This window comes from Cebidichthys violaceus, unplaced genomic scaffold (genome assembly GCF_023349555.1).
Source record: "Cebidichthys violaceus isolate CVI_PGR_0920_01 unplaced genomic scaffold, fCebVio1.0.p SCAF_4, whole genome shotgun sequence".
Lineage (NCBI taxonomy): Eukaryota > Metazoa > Chordata > Actinopteri > Perciformes > Stichaeidae > Cebidichthys > Cebidichthys violaceus.
The window spans coordinates 4,204,092-4,217,857 of NW_027176594.1; the positions used below are offsets into that span (position 1 = coordinate 4,204,092).

The following is a 13,766-nucleotide window of genomic DNA, read 5'->3' on the forward strand; positions in this document are numbered from 1 at the left end:
GGGATTGATTTGGTCTGGTCCGGGCCCGTGTACCAGAGGTGGCAGAGTAAATACCTGAAGACTAATGTCTCTGTTCTGGTAATCAATACTCGCCTCATGACCACACTCCTGGCTACGCTCCCGTTAAAAACAAATTTGTTAATTTTGACAATTTAATTGCTGTGACCATGCATGCCTTGAGTTGTATAAGCAGGTAGTTGAACCTCTCAGTCGGGAAATGGGGTCTTGGAAAAGTGTAACCTGTTGGGATTTATGCACCTTTCTGCTCCCCGTGTGATGAGTGATGAGGTTGAAGTGCCCTGCCGGACTGTTTTTGTAAATGTGGCACGTCTGCTCTGTGCATAGAATTGTTTTTCATTGTAGTCTTTTAAAATTACAATTTTATTTAAATTACATTTTAATAAGGTTAATGATTGTTGTACGTTTGCATCTGAACGTTGTATTTATTTTTTTATTGCTAGTAGTAGTATTTATAGCGCTTAATTTTAGCTAATTCCATATTATACACTTGAATATTTAGATTTTAAATCCAACTGGTAAAAGCTTGCACTGAAGTTAACCAGCATGATTCCCCACACACACACACACACACACACACGTGCACTTACAACCCCACCAAAACCTCGGACTTGTCAAATTAAAAGAAGAAAAAAATAAACACCATCCACTTTCGGAACAGAGAGTGAGAAGTTAGCTCGTAGCCTGTCACTTATCTGCACGTTTCTTTTATGTGTGACATGACTCTGAACAAAATAGCTTTCCTTGCTACACTCCAGCTGACTGGTCAGTATTTTTGTTGCACTTACTTCAGTGTCTATTATTCTGAGGAACTATTAATAACTTGTGCTTGAGGGTAATAGAAGGAGCATGGATCAGCCCAGTCTCCAGGTTGAGCTGCATCAGACTGTGTGTGTGTGTGTGTGTAAGGCTCAATACTGTATGTTAGTAACACAGTACTTGCTGAGCATGTTGACGGTGAAACTCCTAGAAGTTCAGATACATCTCTGTATTTTAAGCTCGTGATAAGTCCCCTGTCCACTTGCTTGGTGTGAATACAATGGCATGTGGTACGTATTAGAGGAGCTGGTAGTAATTTCAGTGCTGCTAACTAAAGAATCCTCCAGGGAGGCTTAATTACAGGAAGACCATTCTAAATATCAGTGAGCTGCATATTTTCCATGACAAGAGATTTTTTATCCTTGCTCCTCTAACAGTTTCAAAGTATGTTGCCACATGACGCGGCTGTGCATTTTTAGGAAGTGCAATTGATCTCAGGTGATAATGAAGAAAAAAAAAAAAATCCACTAAATGTGTGTTCAGCGTCTAACTGGATTAAAACTGTGTTGCTTTTACCAGAATGCTGGATTAGAAAACGTACACAGAAGCAGAGAAAGCTCCGGCTGTATCGCCAGCTATGTTTACAAAGAGGGAGGACGTGCCAGCTCGTCTTTGTGCCGTGGACTTGTGTCTGTGGATCCTCACCATGCACCACTGGGGAATGCAGGGCTCTGTAAATGTTTGCAGATTAACATTTTCCTTAAATAATCCATTGGGAACCTCAAGTTATGTTGAGTCGAGATCAAAACGGGCGGTGTGTGAACCCCCGTTTTGTTTTAAAATGAATGTTTGAATAATCTTTGCGTTAAATGGTGTTTTGTTTTGATGCATTTAGGGTTTGCATCATGTCAGTCTTTAGTCCGCCTCGTGTCGCTCGTTGTTTTCAGTGTGTCTGGCTGCACGTAGCTCTAGAAGTCTGAAAATCAGCATGGCTCCTCACTGCTGAATGTAGGTTAAACAGCAGTGCTTAGTGAATACTTTAATCAGAGGGTACACCTACTGTACTTACAACAAAGCTGACCCTGTTCTGTTTGAAAAGGCTTTGAAAGCCAACAAAGATATCTTTTACTAAATTCATAAATTACTTTAATATTTAGTCTCAAATCGATAGTTTTATGAAGAGTGCTAAATGAATGCAATTCTAAAAAAATAGATTAGATTCACATTTTGATTTGATGTGAGGTTGTTGCGCTTATCACTGATTTGAATGGACAGCCTTCTCTTTATTTACCACACCACCACTAGTGGCTGTAGTTTAAAGACAGTAGAAGCTGATGGCTCATATTAGAGCACAACCACTTTTTATCAATCAATCTAAATATAATTTTATTGTTAGTAATGGTTGCTTTGATTTGCTGTTTTTAAAGAGAAAAGCTGTCTGAATCGGGTGTTTGGTTTCGGTTCAAAATAAAATTTGCTCAAACATTTCATCATTTAAACTTTGAAAGCCATCAAACATCGCACTGCAAGTTAAAAATGCTTATTGGGGTAAAATTATTTTTGTATTGTATTGTATGCATACGACTTAAAACACTAAAAATAAAATGCCTCCTTTTCCCCCCTCCAGCGTCCGAGGAGGATGTTCTCAAAGGCAAGCAGTCCATCAGGAGCCAGGCTCTGGGAAATCAAAACTCTGAGAGTGAGACGTTGCTTGACGGAGACGATGACACTCTGTCCTCCCTAGAGGAGAAGGACCTGGAGAACTTAACAGGTAAAGAAATGGCTCACTCTCCTCACCTCTCACCCCTCCTGCTGCGCTGTTTGTCCTGCAGCTCAAACTAAATAAAGAAACATGCTCGTTGTCATTTTCATGGAGCTTAAAATCCTCCATATGCAGTTCCACTGATGAGAATACTGAGAGCACTTTGTGTGCACCACATCTCTCATAGGATTTCATATTTTCCCCATATGATGTTGCTGTTTTGCTTTAATATCACAGTGTGTTGTTTAGCTAAGAAGCCTTCCGTACAAGTAAAAAAACCAACCTTGAATGAAAGCCATACCCAACTCTTTCATTAGCACCACCAGAGTACTTGTGAAAACACAGTATTGTTTTCTGTGTGCCACTGGAGGTCTGCTTCTCAAACATACAGCAGCAACTCTCTAAACATGCTTTTCTATCCAGCAGTAGATGAGTTTATCCCAGGTTACTGCTTCGCCTGGAATGGGACATTATCTGCAGCATAGCCTAAATAAATCCTCCCCTCAAGAGCCTGATAGCCTGATGAAATGACGTCAACACGACCTTATATTCTGCTTTATCCAGCTCACGATGTTGCCAGTCCTTTGTTGCTTTTGATCCATCTGATATTTAAAGATTCCTAATTAAATATAATTTAGTCCGCTAATCGGATTGCAGTGTAATCCGCATTATTATTTTTTTGTATGTGCAGTGACAGCGCTCACCAGACTAAGCTGCATTAATGGGGTTCAGAGTGCTATTAAAATAACGCAACTGGAGGACAATAGGATTACACGTTGAATGCTGTCTAATAAAGTGATGTGTACTGTGAGAATGGAGTCGGGAGAGCTTCAGCTTCTCGTCTTAAGCAGCTGTCTGCTTCAGGTGTAATTGAATGTCTTTGACTTGAATGGAACTAAAACAAAATGTTATTTCAACCCACGGATAACATGTCAGTACTCACGGGGTTCACGAGCGGCAGAGGGATGAATAACTAATATATATATATATATATATATATATATATATATATATATATATATATATATATATATGTATATGTGTATATATATATATATATATATATATATATGTATATGTATATATATGTATATATATATATATGTATATGTATATATATGTATATATATATATGTATATGTATATATATGTATATGTATATGTATATGTGTGTGTGTATGTTTATTCCATCCGTTTGCACGAGTGCGCGGGCGCTCAGGGAAATCAAGCCGGGCTCCGAGCCTCGTTTCTCCGCAGCGCACATCTGCAAATACAATGGCTCATATGTGCAGAGCCGAGTAGAGCTAACAGCCACAGCTCCCCAGAGCCGGGCGCTCATTGTCATATCCTGGCATAAATTAAGATTGATGAGAGATTAAACAGAGCTTCTTTCAACCGCTCGCAATCAATGCGTCCTGACTGACAGTCGATTTCTGACAATTATGTCGCAAAGTTGCACACTGTGTATCTTTTATTTTAGTGCGACTTTTAAGACATAGGTCTGTAATAATGTATTGGGATAGCTGTGTATCATACAGTGGGCGGCTATTTTTCGTAGTTCATTTTGAATTAATTTATTAATTGTAGATTATCCATTCCAGGAGAAAAACTACAGACGGTGTTTCCGTATAGCAATTTGAATACATACACCGCAACTCTAATGCAAATAGTTGCATGTAAACATTATTTCTGTAAGAATCACTCTAAACTTTCAAAATAGACACAGAGGATCGTTATCTTTAGCGTGTTTATCTTAAGCTCCTTATTAACTAACCACGTGCACGATTGAAGGCCCCCACTGTGTTTCTAACAGGCAAACAAACCGCTCAGTGTAATCCCTTGTTGAGTTTTATATGTTTACCTTTGCTGCGTAAAAGCAGCGTATCTCCCCCCGCCCCCCCGCCCCCGCACACACTTGGAGAGGAGCACGGTGCGCTCGTCTCTCTGACCGACATGTGTCTGTCCTCCAGGCCCAGTAAACTTGAGCACCAGCGCTCAGCTGGTGGCTCCGGCCGTGGTGGTGAAAGGCACTCTGTCCGTCACCGCCTCCGAGCTCTACTTCGAGGTGGACGAAGACGAGGCGGGCTTCAAGGCCATCGATCCAAAGGTAAGAGACTCGAGCTCCATTGATCACGGCTCGAATTGTCAAACGTTTTGAAGCCATGCTCGAACTTCCTTTATATACTGCGCAGGCTGACGAACACGTATATGTTTCACAACCACGTGTTATATGAGTGTGTTGAACACCTGATAATGTTGTGTCAAAGGCGAGATTAATGTCTTGTCAGTCTGTTTGAAGTTACAATGACCATTTTAAATGAAATGGGAGGGAAATGTCGTTTACTGCATACTTTCTTTTCTTTGAATTATCTGTTTTTTTTCATGGATATTTTCTAAACTAAATTTAACACAATAACATTTATATTGTTAGGTGGGAATAATAAATCAATTTGTTTGTTATAAATAAACGTTATCTATGGGTAAAACATAACGGCACATGGATCAGGCCTCCCATTAGTAATCAGGATTTTTTTTTATAGTAAACAGATTTAAAAAAAAATTGCACGTAAATAGGGCTCCGATGAAAAATAAATATAGTAAAATTTGGACTAATATCGATAATTCTTCATGTTAGCTGCGGGAGACTGCTGACCCACAGGTGGTTGTTTGTTCAGTTGAGCACTGCATGACATTATCTGATTTGTTTTTAAACATGGATAGTTTGGTAATTAAATATGTTGATTTTAATTACATGCGCATTTATTTGAATGTGGTTTTTGTACTCTACAAAACAAAAACTCTACAATAAAGGTTCCATACACGATAACACTGCGTTATCTAAATCCCACTGCATTAATCAGATTAAGGCTTCAGTTTGTCTGTAGGCCCTGTGCGCGTGTTGCTGTTAAAGCAGAGAGATGCTCCCAGGCCTATATATTAACACGAGTCCGTTGATTTACATTCATTGGAAAATCCTTTAGAGCCTGTCACTGTAAAAAAATAACGTATGGCCTGAAGTCGGCTGTGCACATTCCTTCTTTAAATGTAGCAAACGCTTCCATTTTTCTTTTCCCAGTGTTGATCCCAGGTCAGCTGTCTCTCGTCAAAATGAATCATTTAATGATTCTCTTCATCAGACAATAGCAAAAAATAAAATGCAACAGATGTGCCTGTCACATCAGCTGTCAAAACACGCCAAGACACGAGGCCAAGTTGTAATTTAATTTGCAACATTTTATTAACATTTCTTTTAAAGTCACATAATGAAAAAAATTGAACTTGGCACGCTACATTTTTCTTTCACTTAACGATTTTGTGCATATATTTAAATAAAAGTTTCTTCACTTTGTGAAAACATTTAAAGAAGACAACTAAAAGTCATTACATTTATCTGAAAATGTACCTTCGCTTTCTCTCTGGCAGTGGCCCAATTGCTCCATTTAAAAAGGGTTTTGTGGTTTGCTCGCTGCATTATTTTTGTTACTGATTTTTTTCACTTTTTGTTCACATTGCTTGGAGAATCAGTTGCAGAATCGTATTTGTCCTTCTCTGAAGTATTTTTTTTTTATCCCAAAAATGTCTCTTCGGCTCTGTCTCGACAATCACTTTATAGTTTGTCCAAACTTTTTGCGTTGGTGAGGATTTCCCTCGCTAGTCTCCACGTCTGCTTAGCAGCAGCCTCCAGGGCCGAGTGAGGCTTTCCCTGAAACAAGTCCAAGTTTGGCAAGAAGTAGTGGGGACATCTGCGGCACTGCAGACAGGATATGAGCTGCAGCAGGATGCCATTCAGTCGGTCTCCGAGGCAAGACTCGTCCCAGTCGGTCTCTCTCGGGTGTTTCTCGCACTCGTACAGCAGCAGGGTCTTCATGTGGTAGTTTTGGAGCGGCTGTCCCGGGAGCTCCAGGTGACGGTCCCTCAAAGTCTTCAGCACGGACAGGCACTTCTTCCTGCAGCCGGCCATTAGCAGCCTGTTCTCGGCCTCGCTGAACTGCAGCACCCAGGCGTCGCTCTCCGCGGAGCTCTGCTTCCCCGTTAACGAGTAGCACTCTTTAGAGAGGAGGTTGAACCCCTCGGCTTTGACTTCCGCTACCCGGTTAGGACCGGGCCAGGGGATGTGGGGCATGGGCCACTGAGCCGCGCTCCGAGGCCAAATCCCAGTGCACTTGAACGCGGGCGTGATCTGCACCACGTACCTCTCCCTGATCCTTAGTCTGACCTCGCTGGTGTCCGCCACCATCTTTACCACGTCGCGGTAGCTGCATTTGTCCACGGCCTGTGCCACCAGAGTCTGGAACCTGGAGCGGATCTTTCTGGCCGATAGGTAGCCCGAGGCGGTGATGAACTCGACCCACAGCGACATGCTCCTTTTACGGCCATCGCTCAGCTTCAGCACCGCGCAGCCGGGCAAGGAGCCGTCATCCACGAAGTTGAACACCCCCATTTGGTTGAGGTAAAGCACCACCTCAAACTCATTGGGGGAGATGACCTCCATCCCCTCGTAGCGCGCATCTATCTCGCTGAGGGAGCTGATGAACCGGGGCTCCTGCACCTCCACCTCCTTCAGAACATCCGACACCACTTTACAAACCTCCCGGATGGTCTTCGCAATGGCCGCTTTGCGCGCTTGGCATCTCTCGTTGTGATATTTGTTGAGCTGGTAAACCAGCTTTGCCTGCGTCGCGATCATGTTCGGGCAGAGGTCCGGGCTGTACACCGGGGAGTCGCAGTAGGTTGACGGATCCAATGCTTACCGGTACAGCCAGAGGCAGACGCTTCCCCGTGCAGGAAAAAGTGTGTGATCAAAAGTTGTTTGGCTTTGAGCAGCGGATGGACGTCAGCGTGAGGAGGAGGAAACGGATAGGGATGCAACGATATTAGCCCTGCTAAATATCAGTCCAACCCAACAGCACTTCCAGCACCGCTAGGTAGAGTCGTATTCAGGCTGCGGGTCACCATCCGTGTCCTGGGCTGCAGACGCTTAAAAGGCTAACATCGCCTACAGTGACCATCATCTCCTCTTGCTGTTTATTCTCTCCTCTGCGTCCCCGCTCACTTTTTCGTCCACACTCAGCTGTGAGCTGGACTTGTGTAGTTTATGAATGGTTCCTTTAGCAAGAGTGAAAGGGGTCGGGCTTCCTCTCCTGCAATCATGTGCGGAGCTGTCAGTGCGGGCAGCCAATCGGAGCACGAGGAGCTCCAGTCAAGCCTCGGCAGCATCGGGGCGCGCGGAGCTGGTGTCCACTGCTCCTAATCCGACACAGGAACTCACAACCCAATAGGTTTATACGGGCAGATTCAAGTGTATACTCTTTAAGACTTGCAGCAGTAAAACATTTATATTTCAGTGTTGCTCTCTGTGCGTAATTTACCCGGTGCGTTCTGAGGATTACGAGTGTAGTCAAAGTATGAGTGACAGCCTTTAACTTTGCACTATTATAAGTCTCTTTTTCTCTCCGTTTTTAATTGATTTTTTTCATGGTTTTTCTCATATATGAAAGGGTCTGTAACGGCAGCGTTTTTTCTCTCAATGACAGCAAGTATCGTTTATTGTCATCCATTACGCAGTATGTCACTTGTATCATAAGAAGTCTGAAAAATGTATACTGAATTGTAAGTCGCTTTGGATAAAAGCGTCTGCTAAATGACTGTAATGTAATGTATACCATCTATCAATCTATTTAACGTGTGATTTCCCCTTTTTTCTAATTCGACATGTACGAGACATGGTCAGTTGGTCACATTATTTGTAAATGTAATTACAACTTTAAAAATCAAACTAATGCAACTAATTCATGCCATTGTTTTTTTTACTTACTCTCTTTATTTAAGATCAGTTCTAAATCCCTTTCATTTTTTTAGTGATTGTGTTTTTTATCACATTCTTGTAAAATTGTAAATTTTTTTATAAACTAAATATTTCGTGCTGTTGAATATTGTTTAGCCGCTTTCTTTTTTTAATGCAAGTTTAAAATAGTAATTGTGTTGCGTGCACCTGCAGCTTAGGCTCAGATATACGCTTGAATATAGAGTGACCGAAACTAACTGGAAGGATCAGATAAATGAACGGTAGTGATACCCACCAGATCCACCTTTAACTAATCAATTGATTTCAAATGGAATATTTAGTGTTATTTACACAGTCGATATTTTGGATTGAGCCAAATAACTGAAAACAAGACGCGTGTCCACGATTCCCCCCCCCCCCCCCCCCCCCCCCCCCCCCCCCCCCCCCCCTCCCACACACACACACACACGCGAGCGCGCGCGCGCGATAATTTGCCCGTGGGTTTATCGCCCTGAACGTTGTCCATGCTGAATAATTTAACCACGGGTCTCTCCAACGGTGTAATTGAAGTCCCCTTGTCACCCAGACTTCATGTTGGAGGACTAAAGAAGTCATTACATTCTCCCGCAGACAAGCGGCTGCGGTGCGAGGCATATTTAGCAGGCTGGGAATATAAAAAGAATCCAGAGGGAAAGTCTTATGAAATGTTTAGGCGAAGTATTGTTGCAGCCAGTTACCTTTGCAGTCCTTTAACACATGTCCGCTATCCCAGTTAACGAGGTCGCGGTCATTATAATCGTCTTGCGTAAAATTATATGGAGTTAAATGGAGTTTTCCCCGCTACTTTTAAGTCTCTATTCTTTCAAGACTGATGTTGAATGCGTGCTTTGAATTCAAGTGATTATCTTTTTTTGAGCAGCAAAACGTGTCACTTCCTCACTATCACAGTGACATTTGACTCAAAGTTTTCTATAGGCTACAGTCCAATCTTATAATTTCAGAAAATAAATCGGACCTACAGTAATGAACAGACACCTCAGTCTGTAATGTGTTAAATGGCTTCCTTGAAGTCTTGATCACAGACAATATGGTCAACTATATACCTACATATAGCTACATTATGGAAACATTTCTTAATATCGTCTCTCTGGATCCCGCCTGTTGAAACTGCAATCCAGAGGTCATAGAAACCAAACACCGCTATATTTGTGCAAATGAAATACAAATAAAATATGCATGAATGTTGTGACACTTGTTACAGCAGTGATGTTACATAATGCAAGGTATTGATTCAGCAATGATTTCCAGAAACCCATTTACTGATATGAAGTAGCCAACTATGCAAGTAAGCCACAAACATTTCAGAAGAGGCAAAGATTAATGAGCCCCCCCTTCATAGTGACACATTCTCTGGACTTCATCATGTAGCCTTTTTGCGAGTGCTGATGAGTCTTTAGGGAGTGTAAAGTAACTTATCATAAAACAAATGTAGAATTTATTATTTAGTTCAGTTTGGAAGACCTGCTGAATATTTGAGTTCATGTCAACAAATACGCTTTAAATATAAAAATGAAAACTCATTCTATATGATTTTTATGGGTTCGCATCATATTTGTTTTCTTCTTCAAAGACGGTAACATGTCACACAAACTTTATATTTTGTTATATACCATATGTCAATAACATACACAGATTCTGCACAGTGTTCTGTTATTAGGTTTGACTTGGCAGGGACTGTTTGCCCATCTAGAATAATTCATTTCAATTTAGTCTCAGTGAAGAGGTTTTCCCCACCAAGAAAAAACATTCAAGGTGAAACATTACTGACAAGCATTTGCTTGTGTGTCTTGACTGTTGAATTTGATGGACAAGCGACACACATCTATTTGGATATTCTTCCTAGAACTACTGGAGTATCCAGAGAAACTGGCAAAAAAAAAAAGCACCAGTTGACTTACTGGGAAATTTTTCAATCAATAATTGAAATTTGACTTTAGTTAAACTAAGATTGTAAATTTCCCCACTGCGGGACTAATAAAGGATTATCTTATCTTATTTGGCATTCCTTCCCTCCGCATCTCACTCAAGTAAAACGTGAGTTATCTTAATGTTTAAAAATTAGGAAAAAGATAGAACCCGAAAGAAATAAATAAGAAAAAAATGTCTGGCTGTTTGATTTTACTCTTTATTACCAAGCTCACAGCTCCGGAGAGATTAATCGACTTGGAGAGCAAGTGTCCAAATATTATGAAGGACATGCTAACTGTAATTTAATGAAATCTACGGCGGCAGGCAGAACACATAATGAATCCGTTTTGGTGCACCTTTCAAACCACATGTTCCTAGCAACTGTGTTAATTTTTTTTATTGCAACGTAGAATAGACTGGATACAGTAGACTTTATGAGATCTGTCTATTTTACGAGTTAAAATGTAAAGGTCAGCCTTATCTCAGAAAACTGTGTGTACCTTTTGTGTGTCGTTCTGCACATTACAGTCGTGGCTGGAACACAGAAGTAGCACACTATACCAGGGAGGCCGGAAGAAACTTTGGGGGTGTTTGGGACAGTTTTTAGTTTCTATTCTATCTATTTCTTCTCAAATGATTCCCCCTTTTATAGTAAGCATATATACAATAATGACAAAGGCCACCTCACTCATTCATCCATTCTTGCTACTTCTTTGTGCCCTTTATCTACTGAAAACGTTGAGAATTATCTGTGGTGCCTAAAGAGTTCCCCCCTGGTTAATATTGACTGGAGAAAAGATCAGGGGCCTGTCAGAGAGCCCTTTGATCTGAGTCTGTGTGACGACTCCACGGTGATCCCCTCCCAAGCACAAAACAGTGTCCATGCCAGTGCAAATCTCTGCCAGCTGATGAGTAACCTCGCTGCCTCTCATCTTTTGTTTTTCTCTTCTTCTGTCCTTGCTCTGGCCGTCGGTCCTACGGTCTCTGCTTTATTCTTCTGTTCCCTCTCCCTCCTACCAGATTACACTGAGTACCCCCAGGTGGCTCAGTACTGTGCACACTACACTGTTTCTATTAGAGGGTTTACAATTAGCAAAACAACCTCAAAGACATCATTAGTCTTTCAAACATATTTCTAACTTAAATGGTCCCTTTTATGTGATGATTCTGTTTCATGAATGTCAAAAAGAAATCGTCGAAAATTTGAATTTCAGTCATAAGTTGTTAGTTTATCTACTTGTTGACTGTACTATACTGTACATGTGACAAATACAAAGCAAAAGTAGCTTAAGTCATTTACAGATATGCTTACAATGACCTCGCAGTACATCTCTAAATGTTATGTTTTATGGCTTGGTAAGACATTAGAAGATATTTAAAGAAGGCAATAGAAAGCTTCCTCCCTTTCTCGTTTTGGCTTAGTGTGCTTTGGAATTCCAAGTGAGTGATAAGGGAGGGGGGTGTCGAGGCTTAGCATTTTTTTTTAGGTAGATGCTCTTTTTCCCTTTTCCTCTCTCTGGAAACATGATCGGGGCTGGAAAAGTGGCTCAGTACCTAACAACACATGCACATGTGCGCATAGACCGACATCGGCACACATGTGAACTGAGCGAGTACATTTTGACGCACGTTTTGTTGCTGTCTCCTAAACCCGGGTGGACCCAGCTGCTCCCTCCATAGAGGGCTCAAAGAAAATCATCGCAGGCAACTAATTGCCTGGCAGGCCTCTGCATCTGCTCGGCAGATAGCAGAACTGATGAAGTCACGCAGCAGATGTGTGTGTTTGCCTGTGTGTTGGTACGTGTGTTTGTGTTTAGCATCTCCCTCTCTGCGTTTAGACACAAGCCATCAATATTGCATGTGGAGTTATTGTTGCAGAGCCACTCGTGGAGACTACTAATATTGCATGAATGAGGAAGTGAAATTCGCTCTACTTCCAGCTGATTGGTCAAAGGGAATACCAGCAAAAGCCTGATTGGAGGAACCCTCCCTTAGATCCCCATTGCACTCTGAGTGTATTACAAACTATTCTTGTGTCCAGATAGCAAAACTACTGACTACTATTAACTCATTCTAACTGTGGATTGAGTATGTAGTTATTTCACGGTGGCAAAATAAATAATGGAATTCACATTAAAGTCATATTATTTCTGATTTGATTTACAACGTCCCACAATCCATCACACACTGGAAATGACAAAGCAGAATAAAAAGTGAAAATGTTGAGGATGGTGTGACAGCTTCAGCAACATATTAAAAAATACAGAAAGTAAGTTAGAAATATATTGAAATTTTTTTTTTTATTTATGAACTTTTCAAATTGTTAAGCAGCCGATTGAAGTTGAGACTTGACTTGTATACTCATGTCAGTATAAAAGGAAAAGTACACGTAATTGTTTATTGGACTAACTCCAACATTTTGCATTGTCAACTGTAATACATTACATGTACTTTACTAGAATGCTATTGGGACATATTTAGGGAGGAATTAATTGATGGAGAAATTATTGAAATGATCACTTACTGGGCCACACAACGATGTGAAACAAAATCACAGAAAAAGGTTCTAAAGACTGTTAAAAAAAAATCATGCCATGCACCTAATGGCATGTTACAATTCAAAACCAAATACCGCACTATGTAACATAGTGTGAGCACTATTATTTTGCCTCATATGACCTTCTCAGTTTTTTTTGTATGCTGTAATTAACTGTAAAACCCAGCTGATTGAAGTTTAACTGCTGCTTTTTCTGAATCCTGTGGAGATCCAAACTGTTTCCAAAAAGTTTCAGCCAAAGGCCAGATAGAAAAAACATTTTGGAAAGAACATCAGTAAATTTTTCCTAAAGGTCAGTGTCCAACCTTGGACTACGCAATGATAAAACCCCCGTTGAGAAGACATTGGTAACTCTAATTAGTGGGGTGGTGACGGCTTCTCGGGGTTAGCTGGAGTGGCTGAATGGATGGTCTCTCAGTCAAAGAGAACCACCGCGGTGTTATGTAGCAACCAGTCCCATATCGTTAAGCTCTCCCTAAAGTGTCAAACTGCTGGGACTGCACCCCCCCCCCCCCCCCCTCCCACTGCTCGCTCTGCCAAACTCTCATGGTCACCAGGGACGACCTTCGGCTGCAGCTGCCAATCACAAAGAGCCATGGCAGCAAGAGGTCTCTGAGAGAGGAGCCTATTGATTTTCCAGTTAGAGCCTAAGTAGTGTGTGCTATAGGACTAACGGACAGCCCAAGCAGGTATGTCATTATCAATGAGCCAGAGGAAACGGATCCCCTCACTCTCACTCATTCATATTGGCCTCCTTCCCTCCCTTGTTCCCTCCCTCTGCCTCTGCTTCATGCCGCTTCACCATCCATTCCCTCCGCTGTCCTCGTCCGCTCTGACAGAGTGCATCTTGGGATGGTCAATAAATCGCTCAGCCACACCACGACAACAACCGGCGGAGTGATGGGTTGGGATGACCT

At 41.6% G+C, this 13,766-nt stretch overlaps 2 protein-coding genes across 4 annotated transcripts in view; one reads left to right on the forward strand and one right to left on the reverse strand.

The window, feature by feature from the left end:
• Positions 1-13,766, forward strand: part of lrba (LPS-responsive vesicle trafficking, beach and anchor containing) — a 182,849-nt gene that overhangs the window by 104,338 nt on the left and 64,745 nt on the right. For all 3 annotated transcript variants that reach the window (XM_068727827.1, XM_068727829.1, XM_068727828.1), the window contains exons 38-39: positions 2,405-2,548; positions 4,510-4,646. In XM_068727827.1, coding sequence (XP_068583928.1) covers positions 2,405-2,548; positions 4,510-4,646 — 281 coding nt within the window. The remainder of the gene's footprint in view (positions 1-2,404; positions 2,549-4,509; positions 4,647-13,766) is intronic.
• mab21l2 (mab-21-like 2) lies at positions 5,774-7,634 on the reverse strand. The gene has a single exon (XM_068727049.1). It carries the CDS (start codon positions 7,224-7,226, stop codon positions 6,147-6,149), a length of 1,080 nt encoding a protein of 359 aa, XP_068583150.1. The 5' UTR covers positions 7,227-7,634; the 3' UTR covers positions 5,774-6,146.